At 40.5% G+C, this 20,839-nt stretch overlaps 1 protein-coding gene across 1 annotated transcript in view; it reads right to left on the bottom strand.

The window, feature by feature from the left end:
• The window catches only part of GABRB1 (gamma-aminobutyric acid type A receptor subunit beta1), a 774,728-nt gene that overhangs the window by 14,618 nt on the left and 739,271 nt on the right, over positions 1 to 20,839 (bottom strand). Inside the window, exons 6-8 of the mRNA XM_077477537.1 lie at positions 6,232 to 6,369; positions 6,000 to 6,152; positions 4,013 to 4,248 (exon numbers count right to left, since the gene is read on the bottom strand). Of these exons, the coding sequence (XP_077333663.1) occupies positions 4,013 to 4,248; positions 6,000 to 6,152; positions 6,232 to 6,369 (527 nt within the window). The remainder of the gene's footprint in view (positions 1 to 4,012; positions 4,249 to 5,999; positions 6,153 to 6,231; positions 6,370 to 20,839) is intronic.

A 20,839-nucleotide genomic window follows, 5' to 3' on the forward strand; every position in this document is an offset into this window, starting at 1 on the left:
GTTGAAAAGGAAATTATGTCCTTACAGCACAGGATTTAAAGCAAGACTAGCCATCCTACTTACATACAGACTGGCTAAACCAATTAGCTATGATCCAGAAGATCCTTAAGCTAAAATTTAATTGTTATTTTGGTTATGGAATCTCTTGCACGTGCCATTTGTTTGCAGTCACAGGAGACTGAGCCTCCTTATGCAGTATTCCACTATAGGATGGTTTTCTTCCTAAGCCTGCACAACTTGTCCTCCAAGTATATCACATGTCACTCCAGGATAACCAGAGAAGACTGGACCAAGACTAAAGCATTACGATGCGAACCATAACTGCACGTCTTTTCTGACATCTATATATACTATAATATTTATCATATGGATCTAAACAGAAAATATTACTATATGTGAATTGTAGAATGTGGATGTAAACCCGATTCATGACATTTTACCTATTTTCTTATCTCTCTCCAAAGTACTAAGTCCCATGTCTTTCTGCTGTTTAGTTCCTCTGTTATAAGCATAATAACTTCTGACAAGTTCTCAGAGACAGGAGAGAAAAGAAGCCTGAAATTTGTGTCCAGGTGGGTGCTATAAATAGATTAACAGAGAGCTTGTCTTGTCACAGCACAGCCCTGAAAGTATCTTTGTTCCTCTGCCAATGTGGAGAAGGGGGTGTGTGCCTTTTCTCCAATCAGCTGTCGCACGGTGTATGCCAAGAAACCACTCCTACTGCTGAATGAGGAAGTAAAAAAGGCAAAACTTAACCCTATAAAACTTGGTGAAATTTGATTTAACAGGGAAAAAATCTTTCCTGATTCTCCAAAAGGCAATCAATTATTTCCTGGATCAGTATTCACGGGTGTCATTACCTATATACGGTAATTTTCAGTATTATTCTTTTAGGAGTGTATGCATCTCTTTTTTTTTTAAACTGATCAACTGACCTGTCCAGAACTAATTCCTCAGAGAGTTAATTCCACATTTATACAGCTCTCACTCTTGAGGAAGCTTTTCTGTATGCGGAAGTTAAATCTCCTTTCCTCCAGATGTAATAAGTGCCCCCTTGTCCTCTGCACTTACTTTAAAGTGAATGACTCTTGCATTTTTACATGGTGATCAAACATGGTGATCATCTCCCCTCTTAAATGCCTCTAATACATTCAGTTCAGCTCAACGATGAGCTCCTCCATGCCTCTTATGAATTTGGTTGCCCTTCTCTGCACAAATTTCCAAAACCAAAAATGAAAAATTTCCCTAATCAAACAGTGCATTAAGGTCTGGAGACGTTATTCTACTACATAGCTTGAAACGCAGAAACTATATTATTAATTTCAGCTCCTATTACACTTAAAATTAGATTAAAAAATGGGCGCCCGTTATTGGACCTTTATTACGGGAGCTCTGAGACAATGCAGATTTGGAGTAGAAGTGAATATGTTCCACTTTAACAGAACATATCCTCATACAGTGTGTCATTTTTTTACTTGCTTCTATCCATAGCACCTAGTGTGGATCCTGGCAGATCCTCCTTCCTCGGTTCTTCCAGTATTTCCAGACACCAGGAATCCATGGCGATGCCCCCTCCAACCACACAGCAGGTGATTGACAACCTCAGATGTGCTAATTTTCCAATTAGACTGTGTAGAGGGGAATGTGTCCATACCCTCCACTTGTGTGTCAGATTACACTCAGCTCTGTGCTGTGTGCTTTGCAGTGTGTGACATCAGATCCTAGTCCCTTTGTCGACGTATTTTCAAAGGTTGTGAAGGAGAGAGGGATGAAGAATAACAGGATTAGTTATGTAGAAGGATTTGCATCATGACTGTGTATACTCTGAGGCTAGTCAGTGGGCTTATGTGAGGGTTTAGTATTATTTTAATTTACTAAAGGCAAATAGACTGTGCACTTTGCAAATGTAGTTGCACTCATTTACCTTAGTAAATATAAATGTGGTAACGCTTCACTTTGTAAATAATACCTATATCAGACGGAAGAAAAAAAAAACAGCATTTTTGCTTGCACATGATTGGATGGTGGAAATCAGCAGATCTTCAACGTATTTACTAAGCTATGGGGAAAATGAGTGCAACTGCACTTGCAAAGTGCGCAGTTTGTCTGCCTTTAGTAAATGCATCCTACTGTGTACAACCATACTTTCACAAAGTAGTTCACTGTAGCCCTATATGAACTTTCCTTAATCCATGTTCTCATTTGAGAGAACTATTTTACAAACATTATCGTATGGATCTTATTGGCAGATCTGATAGCCAGCATTCAACAATCTCATCAAGTGTTGAGAACATATAAAATGATTGTATGCGATTTGCAGTCTTGCAGTTGCCTGAAAAGTACAACAGTACAGATCAAAAAATTGAGAATGGATCATTTTATTATCTTACGTTTTCATTTTGATTTGGGAGCTGAGAGTTTTAATACTTTTTTTTTTTACATTATATTCAGACTTTTCATGATTCTACTAATTATTCATTATAAAGGAGAACAGATACAATGTAATATTCAGATCCAGAGAAAAAGAATGTTATATATCCTGCTGGCCTGTTATTTGGCTAGAAGGGACGATTTTTCATGATAGGTTAAGGTAAAATTTTGGCTATAAAACATTATCTTAAATTTAAAATAGTCAGCAGACATATAATAGAGATGGATTGTTGGAAAAGCAGTTGAAGGCTAAAAGCAAAAGGCTAAACCCATAGAGGATGGCTGGAGCTGCTGGTGTCAGTTTATGCAAAGCAATAATTCAACCTGAAAAAAGAACTGCTGATTTGTGACACAAGGACATGAAACTATTAGAAAAGGATAATAAATTGATGTTTTTTTTAAAGATAACTTATTCCTTTTTTGTTAACTGTTGCAACTGAAACACAACTTACCAGACAGGATTGTAGGTAGGAATGCATGTGAGGGTTTAAATGAAATGTTTGCCAACTTATTTGCTCACATGGTGGAGAGACACTGATTGTAAAAAGTGCTGATGTGATGGCAAAAAATACATTTTCATATGAAATCGTTCATAGAATTATATATGGCTAAAGTATGCTTTTTGACATGTCATACTTCTTTCCATTCTTATTCATCATGCACAATGCTTTAGGTAAATGGCAGTCCTCTAGCCTTCTTTGTCTACAGGAGGGGGGAAGAATGGGCAAAAAATCCAAGTGGAGTTATTCTGCACTTTGCAAAAACATGTCATTCATTCCTTCTTATGCTTTCCTTACCCTATCACATAAATTGGTCTTATTCTAGTCCCAATTTAAACCTCATATTCTAGGCATTTACCTGCTTGATCAAAACTAGTATGTTCCTAAATCAAGCTGTCTTCCAAACATTTTAACCAGTGGCAGTTGTTGGTAATTTTCAGCAGCACCGGAGCACTTACCCCATCTATGGCGGGCAGCACTTCACCCGGGTGAATGGGAACGGCTTCCCCTGCTCTCCTCCGTAGGCATCACAACGGCTTCCGTCTTCTCCCTCCTCCACAGCAGCCGATCAGAAAGCTTCTCCTTTTGGGCACTTGTGAAACAGGACTCAGACCCACTTTCTGATTGGCTGGAAGGAGAATCAGTGTGTATATAGAGAATGTTCATTCGCTATTGTCACACAGCTGGGTGGGCTCAGAGCGCAGTGCTCTGCTCCCCAAGCTCTCCCTTTTTTGAAGCCTAGCAGAGCCTCGGCTCTAATCACATGCTTCAAAAAAAAAAAAAAAAACTATTGAAATTCATGAATCCAGAGCCCTGCATGTGGATTAGGGAGCCAGACGCATGGATGGGGGGGCGGCGCCCACGCACCCCTAATGGACAGGCTGCCACTGCTTTTGGCATTTGTTATCTTTCAGATACTTACTATCCAGTATGGAAAATACAACACCCTGCTATCCCAAACCAGACATAGACCTCTCTCTGTCATGGTAGTATGGTGAGATATTTGCAATTCTATAAGGGTGCTTTTTTTCGCAACACCGTGAATTTCCTTTTGTTAACAACATTGTTTATTTGCCCATTACCTGGAGTTTATTCTTTTCAATATTTGCTTTCTCTGCTTTTTCTGCTGCTTTCTTCTGTAGCTGAGGACCTTTTCCAAAGAAGATGTAGTTCACAAAAGCATATTCCAGCAATGCCAAGAACACAAATACAAAGCATCCCATTAGATAGATGTCTATAGCCTTGACATAAGGGATCTTTGGTAGGGTTTCTCGGAGATGGGTACTGATGGTAGTCATTGTCAGCACAGTGGTGATTCCTATAAGAAGAAGTTATGCATGACTCAGTGATCTATTCTTGTCAGGTATACACCCACATTTCTGCACAGTAGGCTGTGTATGTAAAGGGTAACATATTTTTAATGAAGCTCGAGTACCCTTTTGAGGATGAGTTTATATATACACTGTACTGTCAATACAACCTCAATATAATTTTAGAAGACCAATAAGCCTAAACTCCTAAACATGCATCTGATACTGGCATGGATATTTGTCCTGGAGATAAAAAAAAGCTTTCAATTGTCCTAGGGCTGTCTACATTTTTCAAAAAAGAGGTATATTTACCAAAGGAAAAACACTGTGATTCATAGAATCACATTGTAATTTGCTAGAGGCCTGCTACTCATAAAGTATGTTCCTTCTGGTTATATTTGTAGATGTTTGCTGATGTAATACAACAAGAACACCAAAAGCTCCTAGAGCCAAATATACAACCTCAATTCCCAAAAAGTTGGGATGCTGTGTAAAATCTACATAAAAACAAAATGCAATGATTTGCAAATCTCATAAGCCCATATTTTATTCACCATAGAAAATAAAAAAAAATATCAAAAGTTTGAACTGAGAAAATATACCATTTTAGGAAACAAAATAAGGTAACTTTGAAATTGATTGCAGCTACTTTTCTGGAATTTAGGTTGTAAGTAAATATGATTTCACTTCTCTGCTACAAACTATTAAATACCACTCATTCTATCCACTCATAAAATATTTAATGCTGCAACTCAGGGGAGGAGTGGTTGAGGCTAGAAAACATGAGCTTGAAAAAAATCTTGTCAATGCACTGCTTTAATGGCCTAGAGCATTTTACAGCAGGGGCACTAAACAATATCTACTTACTAATAAGACATTTTGTTCAAGCTCCCATTTTACATACCAACATTTCGAACTGTGTCTAACCCTTTATCAAGCTAGGAGTAAACTTCAAACTAAAGCATAAATATAGAACTTTCATATATCCACCCACCAATCATAACAAAGGGTCTGCTGTGACCACTGGTGAAGGCAGTATGTTGCCAAAAATGAAATTTTTGTAGCCAAGGTTACCTAAAATATGATTTGTATCTTAGCACAGAGCTCTCAGAAAATCAATAAGCCAATCACACAAACAGGAAATGACATTTCTGGAGGGGTGTTCTGTACACCAAGTATGTATAGAACACCTACAGGTTGCCTTTTTTTTGTGGAAAATTACAGCACTGAAGATTGAAAAGGATAGGCATTTATTAATAACATTCAATTACAATATGACTTGTGTAGCAGTTGTACATGCTATGTTTTTTTTCAAATTAAGTGGAGCTACCCATTAAAATAAACCCCAACTAGCCTTTGTAGCTAGAGCCACTGTGGAGTAATTCATCATCAAGTTCACAATAGAAGCAGTGCAGCCATAGAGACCAGGGAGGGTTTGTTTTAATGTTTATTTAGTGCAAATATTTAAATGTACATAACCTGGCCATAGTTCTACTTTAAATGAACCAAAAAGTCCTTCACTAAACCAATGCGAAGGACAAAAAAAGTCTTCTTAAAGGACATGATTTGCTTGTTTCTGCCCACTACCCTAAAAGAAGAATAAAGCCCCTTATTATTTGGATTTATAATGGTGGTAATGGCATGAAAATAGCAATAAGAAGGCTATAATATATTGCTTTCTATGCAAATTAATGAACTATATTACTAATATGTGAATGTTATATATTATATGGTTTGCTGTAAACTGAAATAACCTTACCTAGTGCCACTCTTGCAGCAGATGCATCATAGTTGATCCAGAAAGACACCCAGGAAAGAATAGTAATGAGTGTGGAAGGCATGTAAGTTTGTAAGATGAAGTAACCAATATTTCTTTTAAGTCGGAAGCTCAATGACAGCCTAGGATAAGAACCTGGAAAATACAGCAAAGGTGTAAAAATAAACAAGTCACATCAATATTTATTTCTAAACTTGTTTTTCTGAATCCTTACCAGTAGAAAACACTACTTTCTTTGAGACCATTTTGTAATCAATAATGGAGAACTGAGGCAGCTCGATCTTCTCTACTCCTGTGATCGCTTTATCGCCCCCATTCCAGTAGAACTCAATGTCATCTGTTGTATAGCCATCTGCAAACAAGATTTTATAGCAGTTTCAGAAAATAAACATATTTTATTTTAAAAGTTGTTCACTGGGACGTTGATGAAATTACAGTTTTACCAAAAAGAGTTTACCCACTTGTCTTGCATTAACTACACTATCTCCTAATTTGTAAAGTACTGCACAAACTGTTGGTGCTATATAAATCCTACATAAGAACAATAGTTCCTCTTTGTTTGTAAGTTACAGTGTGATGATCTGCTTCATAGAACTGCCAAACACTAGCTAACTAGCTAGAAGATCCTTATTACTTGTGAAGTCAGATCTGTTCGGACAATTGCTCACCAGTCTGTGGTTCGAGGAAGGGCTGCTATGGCCTGGTGGATTCTCTAGCTCCTAAGAAAGTGAAATGTACTCTACTCTCCTTTCTTTTTTAATTATGCTAGGAAAATTATTATCTTGTTGTGGAAACAACTTGTAGCTCCTACTGTTTCTGCCTGGAAGTCTCTAGAGGGGTGCTAAACCAATTTGATAAGATTTGGGGAGGTTGGGTGAAAAAAATTGCATGAGGGCCCCCCAAAATCCATACCAGGCCCGTCAGGTATGGTGTGGATATTAAGGGGAACCCTGTGGCCCCCCAAAATCCATACCAGACCCTTATCCAAAAACACAACCTGGCAGGCCACAGGAAAAGGGGGGAACTAGAGAGCCCCCCCTCCTGAACTCTACCAGGGCCTCATTTCTATAACCCTTGCCCAGCGGTTGGGTCTGCAGGCGGGGGGGGGGGGGCTTATCGAAATCTGGAATCTCCCTTTAACAAGGGGACCCCCAGATCCCAGCCCCCCTATGTGAATCAGGTACATTGTACCCCTACACATTCACCAAAAAAGTGTAAAAATGACAGGAGACAGTTTGGGACAAGTCCTTTATTAAAAAATAAAGACGCTTCATTCACAGCGTCTTATGGACCGAGAAATAAAACGGAAAAACTCTGCCTCTATGGGAGGCATCCTGTCGACTGCTTTTTTTTCATCGACAGCTGTTATATAGCTGAGGGCAGGGTCACCCCATCATGTAAACGGATGGCCCTGTCTCCTTCTGACGTTGCGTCATATAATGTCACGTCACGTCATATGGGGGTGGGATCATCCGTTTATGTCACCGGGTGGCCCCGCCCTTAGCTATATAACAGCTGTCAATGCAAAAAGCCTGCAGTCACGGGGATGCCTCCTATGGAGGCAACATTTTTATGTTTTTTTTTCTTTTTCTCGGTCCCTAGGACCCTGTGATCGAAGACAAATGGACATCGCGGGACACTTTTTTTTTAACCACTTTGCCCTGGAAGGATTTGCCCCCTTCCTGACCAGGCAATTTTTTGCAATACAACAATGTGTTGTTTTAACTGACAATTGCATGCTGGTGCAATGTTGTACCCAAAAAAAATTGATGTCCTTTTTTTTCCCATGAATGGAGCTTTCTTTTGGTGGTATTTGATCACCTCTGCGGTTTTTATTTTTTGCGCTATAAACAAGAAAAGAGTGACCATTTTGAAAAAAAACACAATATTTTGTACTTTTTGCTATAATAAATATCCAAAAAAAAACATATTTAGGCCAATATGTATTCTTATACATATTTTTATAAAAAAAAATTGCAATAAGCGTATATTGATTGGTTTGCACAAAATGGCGTAATGACGGTGATCTGTATTTTTTATCGAGACTGCAACATTGCAACAGACACATCGGACACTTTTGACACTTTTTTGGGACCAGTGAAATTTATACAGAGATCAGAGCTAAAAATAGCCACCACTGATTACTGTATAAATGTCACTGGCAGGGAAGGCGTTAACACTAGGGGCGATCAAGGGGTTAACTGTGTTCCCTATGTGTGCTTCTAACTGTGGGAGGATGTGGCTGACTAGAGGAGGAGAGAGATCATTGTTCCTACTTGGTAGGAATACATGATCTGTCTCCTCTCCCCTGACAGAACTGGGATTTGTGTGTTTACACACAGAGATCCCAGTTCTCGCTCTGTCACGAGCGATCGTGGGTGCCTGGCAGTCATCATGCCCACCAGGTGCATGCGTTGGCTCTGGGGACACTACAGCATCTTACAGAGCCAACGTACAGCTACAATGGCTTGCCCAGGGGAGCCAACCTGCCTTGCTATAACTGCGGCGGCTGGTCGGGAAGTGGTTAATAAAGGACTTGCCCCAAACTGTCTCCTGTCATTTTTACCATTTTGACACTTTTTTTGTGAATGTGTCAATGAACCCGATACCCATTCACATGGGGGATGGGATCTGGGGTTCACATGGGGGGATGTTTTGGTGCTTCCAAATTCTGATAAGCTCTCCGCCCGCAGACCTAAAAACACCCTCCCCATGTTGAGGGCATGTGACCTGGTAAGGTTCATGAGGAGGGGCGCTCTCTCGTCCCCCTTTCCCTTTTGGGGGACCCCTATGCCATTTTTTTATTTTGGCGCAAGGTTCCCCTTAATATCCATACCAGACCTGAAGGGTCTGGTGTGGATTTTAGGGGGACCCCCATGCAATTTTTAGAAAAAAAAATTGGTGCAGGGTTCCCCTTAATATCCATATCAGACTCAAAGGACCTGGTAATGGACTGGGGGGAACTCATGTAATTTTTTTCAATGATTGTTATCTATATTGCTGGGATCCGGCTATAGATTACAGCCGCAAGCAGTTTTTCCTTTACAAATGTAATTTTGCTGCTCTCATTCATAAAACTATGCATGGCTGCTATGTAAGCAGCCTAACATAGCGTGGGGCGTGGACTCAGCCCCCCTGAGCCATGATTGTCCAAAGGCATATTATAACAGCGTGGATACTGATTTATGAAAATATCACATTCTACCTATATAACAATGATATTGTTTCTGTGATTTTTTGGGGGTTCTTGAGTATTTCAGATCAAAATACTTGTAGTCTGTCATATATCAAAATAACTTTTTTTTTCTTATTTTATCATACAGAATTAAAAAAAAATGTAAATATTATATATTATTTAACATGGATAATGTACACAGCAAATATGTCCTTTTTCTGAGCTGAATTTATAATATACTCCAGACTTTAGACATGCTTTCATCTGTATATTTGAAATGCCATGTGTGGTGATGTATGATGGCATTTTGAACCACCAGAATGAATGAGACAGAAGTGTTGTATAAGCCATGGAAGGCAATCTGTAACACTGGAGGCACAGATGGCCAACTTGCAATCTTCTGTCCTCTCTGTCTCGTACTTTCCTCTGGGTGTAACATAACATACCGTTTGTGCATTTGCAGCCCCATGATACAGAAATGCCTTCTGTTGCTTCTTTGTTGATAAAGGCAACCATTTCCTTCTGTTTAGAATGGGGCGGAATGATGAGGAATAATTTGCATCAAGGAGAGCAAGGTGTATCTCCTGAGCGGTCTCCAGCTTTAGAGCAGCAGAAGGTCCCTGTATGCTGATCATTTTCTTCACTGACTGCTCTAAACCTCCTATGGGATTCTTGTTTATATGTCATTGTGGTGCTTTAACATAGAATGTTTAGTGTCCACATTTATGTGAGTCTCCTAAGCTGGGTAGAAGTGTACATTTTGCCATCATAGCTGATCTAGTGTAGTAATAAGATTAAAACGGTATTAAACCCAAAGCCAAAAATGGGATATGTTGCAGCTTACCAATCCTTAGATACGGTGGCTACAATATTTTTCTTTATATTTTTAGGCTTTTTCCTCTTCTGTTTTCACCTGGTGATCTGGCCAGTAGCACACCTGCTGTATTCGAGTGCCCCCACTCTGGATGAAGGAACACAGGGGCACAGCAGTAATGTTAATCTGGGGGGAGGGGAGTATTAGATGGTCTAGCACAGTGATGGTGAACCTTGGCACCCCAGATGTTTTGGAACTACATTTCCCATGATGCTCATGCACTCTGCAGTGTAGTGGTGCATCATGGGAAATGTAGTTCCAAAACATCTGGGGTGCCAAGGTTCGCCATCACTGGTCTAGCACATTTAGATACACTAACAAACTGAAGCCAAACTCATGCTAAAGTTATACAAGCAGTTACAGCAACTGTATTTTTTCCGTTTGGGATAAAGGTTTTACATAAATAAATAAAAGCTGGTCATTGTAAGCACCTCTGTCCTTAGTAACACTCTTAACTGATACATTTGCAGGACAGTTTGTTCTGTTGAAATACAACAGAACTACTAGTTAGATCACCAGTTGAAAATAAAAGAAATAAAACCTATAATGAAAACGAATGCAGCCACATCCAAGCATTGGTAAGCTGCAATATAATAAATATTTGACCAAAAAGTGAAGAGCATCAGTGATTCACCAATAATAATCCACAGTAGAGCAAACAAAAAACAAAAACGCCATGACCCCTTAGGGTCCGTTCACACATGGGCAACTCAGATCCGACTTCAGGTCGCCCCTAGTCGCCTCAGGACGGACAACATGTAAAAATCAATGTAAGTGAATGAGAGCCGTCTTAATGCACACTACTGAAGTCGCACCGACTTCAGAAAAGGTTCCTGTACTACTTCAATCCGACTTGTAGGCGACCGGTACCCATTGATTTCAATGGAGGTCACCAGCAAAGTCAGATCTCCGTCTATACGGAGGCGACTCTGACAGAATGATCAGCTCTCAAGAGGGAACTCCACGCCAAATTTATTCAAAAAATTTGGCATGGGTTTCCCCTCCGAGAGCATACCAGGCCCTTAGGTCTGGTATGTATTTTAAGGGGAACCCCCCTACGCCGAAAAAACGGCATGGGGGTTCCCCCCAGATGCATACCAGACCCTTACCCTAGCACGCTACCCGGTCGGCCAGGAAAGGGGTGGGGACGAGCGAGCGCCCCCCCCCCCCCCCCCCCCTGAGCCGTACCAGGCCCCCACCCCAAAGCACCTTGTCCCCATGTTGATGAGGACAAGGGCCTCTTCCCGACAACCCTGGCCGTTGGTTGTCGGGGTCTGCGGGCGGGGGGCTTATTGGAATCCGGGAGCCCCCTTTCATAAGGGGGCCCCCGGATCCCGGCCCTCCACCCTATGTGAATGAGTATGGGGTACAATGTACCCCTCCCCATTCACCTGTGAAAAAAATATAAAAAAAAACACAACACAGGGTTTAAATAGTTTATTGCACAGCTCTGGGGGTCTTCTTCCGTCTTGGGGGGTCTTCTCGCCCGGACTCCTCCGCTATCTTCTGCTAGCTCTTTTACTAGTGGAGGAGTCCGGCATTCTTCTTCGCCGCTGCCGCCCTCTTCTTCCGACTTCGGGGGTCTTGTTCCCCTATTTGGTTCTTCTTGCCGGGCCACCGCACCTTCTTCTAGCTCTTTTACAAGCGGTGGCCCAGTCTTCTGTCGCCACCACCGCTGCCGCCATCTTCTGTTCTTCTGTTCTTCTCTTCTGGAGATGTTGCCTCGTCGCTGTCTCTGCTCACTGTGACAGAACACGCGGCATGCGGCGACTTACATAGGGACATCACCGGATGATGTCCCCGCCCATTATGATGTCACAGTCCCAGAGGATGCTCTATCTAATCAAGAGCCAAGAAACCCGGCCAGAGAGACAGCACATAAGTGGCATTTAAAAAATTCTACAGGTTGCATGTATAGACTTACAGAGGAGGTCTAGTGCTAGAATCACATGTGTGGTTTGAATTCCATTTTCATATGCGGGCTCTCCTCACATATGCGTTTGCTTCTATACACGAGATAGGCAGGACGGGGCACGTTTAGATTTTTTTTCTTATTTATTTTACCTTTTAGATTATTTAATGTAAACATCCATTGTAATAGAAAAAAAAAAGCATGACAGGACCTCTTAAATATGAGATCTAGGGTCAAAAAGACCTGAGATCTCATATTTACACTTAAAATGGCCCTTTAAGAGTGATACAAGTGATCTCACGGCGAATCCGCAACAGAGACTACTTTTATCTTGAAGCGGACCACCCGCTGAAGAAGAGGATACCAGGGTTATGGCAGCTAGCTGCTACCATAACAACTGTATTCCTCTTCACAGTTGCGATGTAAAACGACGGCGGACAATCCGGAAGTGGTTAAGCACTAATGCCATTCATGAGAATGAATGGCAATTAGGTTTGGTGAGTGTTACTCTAAAGGGAGTGGGATACGCTTTTCTCACTTTGGTGGTGAGTCTATGGTGCAGCATCTTCAGCAAGTATAAATACTTGTATGTGACACTTACTGTATATGGACTTTTATGTAAAGTACTTATTTATACATTGATCTTTTTCTTATATTTATTTGCAAAGCATTTTCGTTTTTAGTTTGTGCGACTATGGATTATTATTGGTATATAACTGATGAGCTTTTCACTATTGTGATTATATTTTTAAATTAAGTAGCAACAGAGATAGAAATATCACGGAATAGAGGGATTTGGAAGAGCAGTCGCTGTAGATGCGAGGGGAGCATGCAAGGAAAATAAAAACCATGCAAGGAAAATAAAAAACAGCATTTTTGCTGGTACATGATTGGATGAGCATTTCAGATCTTCCCCTCGGATTTACAGTGACTGCACTTCAGGTGCAGAGTGGATTTTCCTTTAGTAAATCAACCCCATTGTGTTTTACCACTTTAAGAGCGTAGTGAAACTTTGTTGTTATTTTTCTATAATAAATGTTTGCTTTTGGGTCTGCTACTGCTTTACTGCTTTAAGGGACGCCAAGCAGCTCTTACCCAAAATTGCCAAACCACAGTCCAGGCTTCATATTAGATAAAGAAATGAGAAAAGTGATTTTACACTCTTTGTTTAACCCATACAATCTAGGTTCATACTAATGTGAGAATTGTGATCTGTAAGGCCGCGTACACACGCGGGGACTGTTCGCTCAACTTTGTCCGTCAAACAGTTTCAGCGAACAGTCCGCTCAAAATTAGCATGGACGGACTTGCCCACACACGACGAACGAACAGTTTGCTGAAACCGTGCGCGATGACGTGAACGGCACGTACGACGGGACGGAAAATACGACGTCCTATACACTGCATTACAACTTTCGGCGTGTAAATCCTTTCTGAGCATGCGCGGAACTTAGTTTGACGAACAAGCCTACACACGAGGGGACTGTTCGCTGAAACCAAGTTTCAGCGGACAGTTTTTCGGAATTTCCGAAAAACTTTGTTCAGCAGACTGTTCGCTGAAACTGTCCGCTGAAAGCCCACACACGGGCGGACTGTCCGCCGAAACACTGTTCAGCGGACAAAGTTGGGCGAACAGTCCCCGCGTGTGTACGCGGCCTTAGACTTGTTTGTGAGTCACAGATGCTCACAAATAATTTTCATTCAGCCATAGACTGGTTTACTAGATTTGTTGTGGCTGTTATTATTTTGTTATACTTTTTCTTAATACGTAACATCAAGGCAGTTGACGTTGTGGGGAAGGGCGGCAGGAAGTCCAGCCTTGACTCTAGAGCATTGGTCATCAACCCTGTCCTCAGGGCCCACTAACAGGCCAGGTTTGTAAGATATCTGAAATACATCACAGGTGATATCATTTGCTGCTCAGTGATTGCAGTATTCTAGTCGGCATCTCCCCAAGGTAATACATAAAACCTGGCCTGTTAGGGGGCTCTGAGGACAGAGTTGATGACCACTGATCTAGAGGATCTTTTGTCCTGCTACTTCATGCAGAACTGTTTAAGTTCAGCATAATTTCTTTTCAGGTCTTGTCAAACATGCAGGTTCATGAGATGAAGGGTGACTACATTTTCACACTGCTTTAAAGAATAAGTTCACTTTTTATTTTTAGTAAATTCCAGCTCCCCTATGTACCAATATGCCAATGTATGTCTTTTTTGCAAAAATAAAACAGCTTTCCTTTTATTTTACACACACTTACCTCACTGTCTTTATTTTCAAAACACTGTTTGATTACTTCTGCCTTACTTCCTGGACAGACTTTAGGTCATGACCCAGGAAGGAGTTGACCAGCTGATCTTATTAGCACACACCCTGCATCATCTACCCTCAGCTGGTCAATTCCTCCCTCTGTGTTCCACAGCATCCATTATCCTTAGCAGTGGAAGACAGAGTCCCTGTAGGCAAGTAGAAACAGTAGAGGGTGATGATTGTATATCCTCAAGGGCAAAATCAGGTTTTGGGTCCCCCAAATAACTACTGGCCAATTAAAAACACTTGTTGACCATATATACCAACTGATAACTAGATAGGTATGAGCTGTATCCAGGTCTACTAGTCAGAGGGTTCTCAGCAAGTACTTGATCCACATCTGGTATAAATGCCCCCTTAATACAGCTGAACATTATGCACAAATGGTATGGACACTCCAAATTCCTAGGCCAGCTTCTATAATGCCACAATCCTACAATCCTTTAAAAATACCATCAAGAACACTGTGGTATGCCATTGAGAGCCAGGTTTAACTGATAAACTTGGCATCACCACTGCTAGATTTTTGAGCATTGATGGAACACGTAAACATATTCCTCCCTTTTTTTTATTTTATTTTATTTAGTTATTTGTTCAAAACTGCATTTGGACATGCAGCCATTTACTAGCAAGATATAAAAACAAATTTGCATCAAGTCTTGTAATTGACTGGATTAATCCCAGTATAATGCAAAATTCATTCAAGAATTGAAGATGAAGATGAATGCTCGTTGGCAATGTAGGGATCATAAATAAAATCTCAAAATCTATTGCAGCTTTCTGAAAGGGTATTAGGGAACTGGATAAAAGCTGCATAAACAATTGGTTTTCACTGCCTCTTACTCAGCAAAGGAACCATGAATTTAAAAAAGTAAAAGTGAATTTTGCAGTCTGCTCTACTATATTTTTTGTCTTGCTTTTGATATCTTTGTGTTTTAAGCACATATTTACCATTGTGTACCCTATACGTGCACTGATGTACCAGAAGCTCTGGTTACTGAATCATACCACAGCAATTAAACTTACTAATTAAAAGACAAGAGGCTGATGAGTACAGAATCTGTTAACTCAATAGTGCAAAGTTAAAATCGTTCACTGGAGCCATTAATATCCGAGTCTGAGTTTTAGAGTGCAAATGTGCTAATCTAACTACGTTACACCGAGCATCATTCATTTACTGTATTTACACTCAATTGACCCTGCGCATAATAATAGCCGATATGAGTGTGTTTGCTGTGGTAAAAAAATCTGAACTAAGTGTTTGAAATTCTGTAACGATGACTGATTTAACTTGGAGAGGGTAAAGGTAAACGACCTCACATTAGACCAGCGATAACAATAATAATAAACTGACTAATGGCGTTCTAATAATGGCACTCAAGAGAATAGAAAGTCATTTTGAGAATAATGTTTTTAAAAAAGACCCCATCACCAGAACAAGATTATCATTTTTAGGCTTTAAGGCAGATTTTTAATTACTATTTACAGTATTACCCCCCTTTTTTTATAAGATTTACTACTTTGTAAAAATTATAATTTCACAGTTAAAATCGGAAATTTGCAGTGGTTTCAAGTAAAAATATTTGTCTGGAAATCAAAAAGAAGGTTATACACACACTTACGAACTGTTGAACCTAAAAAAGACTGACCCGTTTTTTAAAATGACCAATAGAAGGCAATGCCAAGCTGCAGCAAGCAAGGCCATCAGACTGTTATCATGCATTAAAAGGGTATTTACGCAAGAGATAAAACTATGATTCTACCACTTTACAAAATTCTGCATCTTGAGTATACAGTCCAGTTTTGGTTACTAATCCTCAGAAATTACATGCTTGAGCTGGAGAGTCCCTGAGAACGGCAACACAATTATTAAGGGGGCTGGAGGACCTCAGTTTTGGGGACCAGCTACAAGCATTAAGGCTGGTTTCACTGCATTCCAATTTGCATTACAGGAGAGTCTGACCGGTTCTCTATGGAGCCTGTTTACATATATCTGTTGCAGCTGCGGAGCGGCTTAAGCAGGAGTCCTGTGCATCTTTGGCTCAGTTTCAGGGCCGAATTCAGGCAAAGATTGTCCCCTATTCATCCCTGAAACGAAAAACAGGGATGCACCAGACCCCCTGCTGTGAACCGCATTTGGCAGCAGTGTAAACCCAGCCTGATTGTTTTTTCCTTGCTGAACAGGTGCTTAACCACTTAAACCCTGGACCATTTGGCTGGCAAAGGACCAGAGCACCTTTTGCAATTCGGTACTGCGTCGCTGACAATTGCGCGGCCATGCGATGTGGCTCCCAATCAAAATTGACACCCTTTTTTCCCACAAATAGAGCTTTCTTTTGGTGGAATTTGATCACCTCTGCGGTTTTTATTTTTTGCGCTATAAACAAAAATAGAGCGACAATTTTGAAAAAAACACATTATTTTTTACTTTTTGCTATAATAAATATCCAAAAAAAAACATATTTAGGCCAATATGTATTCTTATACATATTTTTATTAAAAATTGTATATTGATTGGTTTGCACAAAAGTTATAGCGTCTACAAAATAGGGGTTAGTTTTATGGAATTTTAATTAATCATTTTTTTTTTACTAGTAATGGCGGTGATCTGAGATTTTTATCATGACTGCAACATTATGGCAGACACATCGAACAATTTTGAATCATTTTTGGGACCATTGTAATTTTTACAGTGATCAGTGCGATTAAATTGCACTGCTTACTGTAAAAATTACACTGGCAGTGAAGGGGTTAACCACTAGGGGGCTAGCAAAGTGTTACTGATCTCTGCTCCTGATCACAGGGAGCTATGATCAGTGACAGTGTCACTAGGCAGAACGGGGAGATGCTTGTTTACATTAGCATCTCCCCGTTCTTCCTCTCTGTGAGCCAATCGCGGGTGTCCCTGCAGAGATTGAGTCCACGGGGCCTGCGGTCGAACTCACAGAGCTTGTGACGGGCGCGCGCGCCACCGGCAGCACGCGCGTGCCACGGGCAGCGCGCACACAATGGCACGGCGGCAAATTCAAAAGGGACGTACAAGTACGCCCATTTGCCTGTCCATGCCATTCTGCCAACATACATCAGCGTGCGGCGGTCGTTATGTGGTTAAGAGGGGATATGATCAGAGAAAACTATTTATTCTTAGGTCTCAAAAGAAGACATGAGTTCACACAATAAAATTAGACAAGAAGTAGTTCAATCCTAAACTACAAAAGGAGTTATTTTCTGTTAGACCAGTAAGAAGGTGAAACTTCCTTCCAAATTTGGAGGTCAAAGGGGAGTTTGGATAATCTAAAAAAAAATCATTTAGATGTGTTTATTAGTGAACACAATGTACAGGGATATTGCCATAAACACCCCCCCCCCCCCCCACACACACACACACACAAAGTGGATGGACACATGTCTTTATTCAACTGTAACTATGTAACCAGAGAAATGCTATGAACATTCTAAACTACCTTTAGGTTCCACTGCATGGTAGAGATTACCTTGAAAAATAACTACTGTGATTTGAATCCTTAATGTAGAACTACACTGCATTCATTTTAATATTCAAAGCAAACTCATTCAGAAAACACGCCTTAGCATTTCTAGCCATAGCCATCTAGAGTAAGGGCAAATGATTCATACAGCATTTACTTCCCAAATCCATCTGCCATTAGCTCATGCATGCAGGGGGGGGGGGGGGTGTGTTTAGCTGAGTAAACTCCTCCTCCCCTCATGAAGACTCCTGGGATGTATAACATAATTTGCTTAGGTCAGAAAACCAAGTAACTGAATAAATGTAAAAAAAAGTTTAAAAAACTAAATATAATATACCTTCCTATCTATGTACTAATGCTAGCAGCATAAGGGATAGAAATAGTCAATAATGATTGACAGAGTAACGTTCCACTTTAAATGAATTAAAAGAAAGAAAAGTCAGAGGTAAGAGGTTATGTTTGCAAATTGTTTTAACATTTGTTTTATAAGGTTTTTAATGTTATTTACTTAATATTTCTTTTTTATGTTTCTTTATTAACAATTGTTCTAAGAGACCATGTTACCAAACCATTCAATTCAACAATCTTCTCATATGAATTTAATGTGTTTAAGCATAATATTTATCTGTAAAAGCCCTGAGACTGCGGCTGGGTATCGCCATCTTGGATGTGATGACCACAGCCCAAGCAGATTCAGAGGTGTCACTCAGCAGTTAAAACCCCTTTCACACTCAGCTGCCCCGGACATTGGCGGTAAAGCGCTGCTAGTTTTAGTGCCAATTTACCGTCGTTTTAGTGGTGATATTCGGTTAAAACCACTCCACTGGCGGCCGTTAAATCAGCCCGTAAAAAGCTGCTGCAGTGTCACTGGCAGGACTTTTTTTTTGACATAGCACAGTGCTTTCACACTGGGTTTGCAGCTGAGGCTTTTTTCAGGCGCTATGCAAGCGCTGTTTTTAGCACCGTAGCGCCTGAAAAACGCCTCCAGTGTGAAAGGGGTCTTAATAAAGTATGTATAGGGAGGGGAGTGCCAAAAGGGCTGGGTCAGCACAGACAATAATTAGACATCTCTCTGGAAGAGGAGAGGGCTATGATGTGCAAGGAGGAAGCAGGCTGTACTAGGGATCTGACTCTGTTCAAATAGTCAAAATTATCTAGTAAGAGGCACTTGGGGAGTGAATAAAAAATTGCTTTGGGAAGGGAAAAATGCTGCAAGCAAGCATTTCCAATACCCATTTTTTCTGTGCTTTGATGACAGGGTTGCTTTATAATGTTATGTTTTAAGCATGCTAATATTTCTCACTCATTACTTTATCACATCTATTACATTAAGTTCCAGTGTAAAGCAAATGAGAATGCAAAATTTTGTCTTAAAGGCAGAAGGTTTTGTATCTTAATGCATTCTGTGCATTAAGATACAAAACCTTCTGTGTGCAGCAGCCCCCACAGCCCTCCCAGTACTTACTCGAGTCCCATCTCAATCCAGCGATGTTGCATGAGAGCCTCAGCTGTCCAGTCTCCCTTCTCTTTGGCTGAGGCAGCAACAGATGCCATTGGCTCCCGCTGCTGTCAACTAAAGTCAGTGAGCCAATGAGGAGAGAGAAGGGGTAGGGCTGAGCCACAGCTCTGTGTTTGAATGGACACACAGAGCAGTGGCTCAGTTTGGCAGGAGAGGGGGGGCCAGGAGCGCCAGCCAGCGAGAAACCCAAGAAGAGGAGGATCTGGGCTGCTCTGTGAAAAAACACTGCACAGAGCAGGTAAGTATAACATGTTTGTTATTTAAAAAGAAAAGAAAAAAAAACAAGACTTTAATATAATTTACTGCTTAACATGCCCAGTAATATGAGAAAAAGAAGGGTAGGGTTTGCGCTATGGAGACAATAGTTGGAAATCACAAGAAGCCAAAAATAACAAGAAGCCAAAAAATACAATAAAATAAAATAAAATAAAATGCTTGAAAGGGAGGCTGCCACTACCAAAAAACTCCCAAATGAATGGGTAGGGAAAAGCTATATGAAAATGAGGAGGTAGTTACGGCGCTCTCCTATGCTAGTAGAATAAATGGCTTGCTATTCGTAAATGAAAATCGCATGACATAGAAATCGCATAAGGGTTGAATTGCCACTTCAATTTTTAGTGTTGCTGAATCGCAGTGTAAATAACATATATTGGTGCAAAAGTTTTTTTTTTTTTTATAAACCAAATGCAAAAACTTATATAGCAGTGAAAAAAACATACAAGAAGAAATAAAATACCATTAAACAACTACTGTGCAAAAAGTGCTAAAGTGCTACTGTGTGAATTGGTGCATCCAGTTCCTGATTAGCTTACGTTTACTGTGCATAAACAAGACTCTTTTTTTAAAGTGCATCAAGAAACCAAAAACAATTGAAAAAATTAATTAATTGAAAAAATTACAATTCTAAAAAATAAATAAAAAACATTTTTTTTAAAAGGAAAAGTTTTGTTTGGAAAAACAATCCTCAAGGAGAGTACAGTCCCTCTGAAAAAAGTTTTATTCTTCCAAGAATTTTTCATAAACCGTCAAAGTGCCTCGTGCTCAGTGCCTTGGTGTATATTGAAAACAACCGGTCGTTATCCATGCATGAAGCAAATTGCCGCACTCACCAGCTCCCCTGCCCCTGCAGGGGTTAACTCGCCTCCACAGTGTGAGCCCCTGTGTCGCTATGTAAAGCTGGTCCGGTATGCTGTTCAATTGTTCCTCATTTGCTCATATAAAAAGAGATACAAAGACTTCCATAGTGCAAAACTGTATTATAAATCAATGCCTTTATTGTAAACAAACAAGTGGCTACTCACATATATGTAGATTAAAACGTTCATATATTAACAAGGAGTAAAAACACCGCCGCCGCCTTATGAGAGAGAGTGCATGTACGCTAGGCCACGCCCTACGCGTTTCGTCATTGGACGTCGTCCAATGACGCTCCAGACAACGTCCAATGACGAAACGCGTCTTGTTTATGCACAGTAAACGTAAGCTAATCAGGTACTGGATGCACCAATTCACACAGTAGCACTTTAGCACTTTTTGCACAGTAGTTG

The sequence above is a fragment of the Lithobates pipiens genome, unplaced genomic scaffold, assembly GCF_037356315.1.
Source record: "Lithobates pipiens isolate NorthernLeopardFrog02 unplaced genomic scaffold, aLitPip1_a1.2 Scaffold_13, whole genome shotgun sequence".
NCBI classification, from domain to species: Eukaryota; Metazoa; Chordata; class Amphibia; order Anura; family Ranidae; genus Lithobates; species Lithobates pipiens.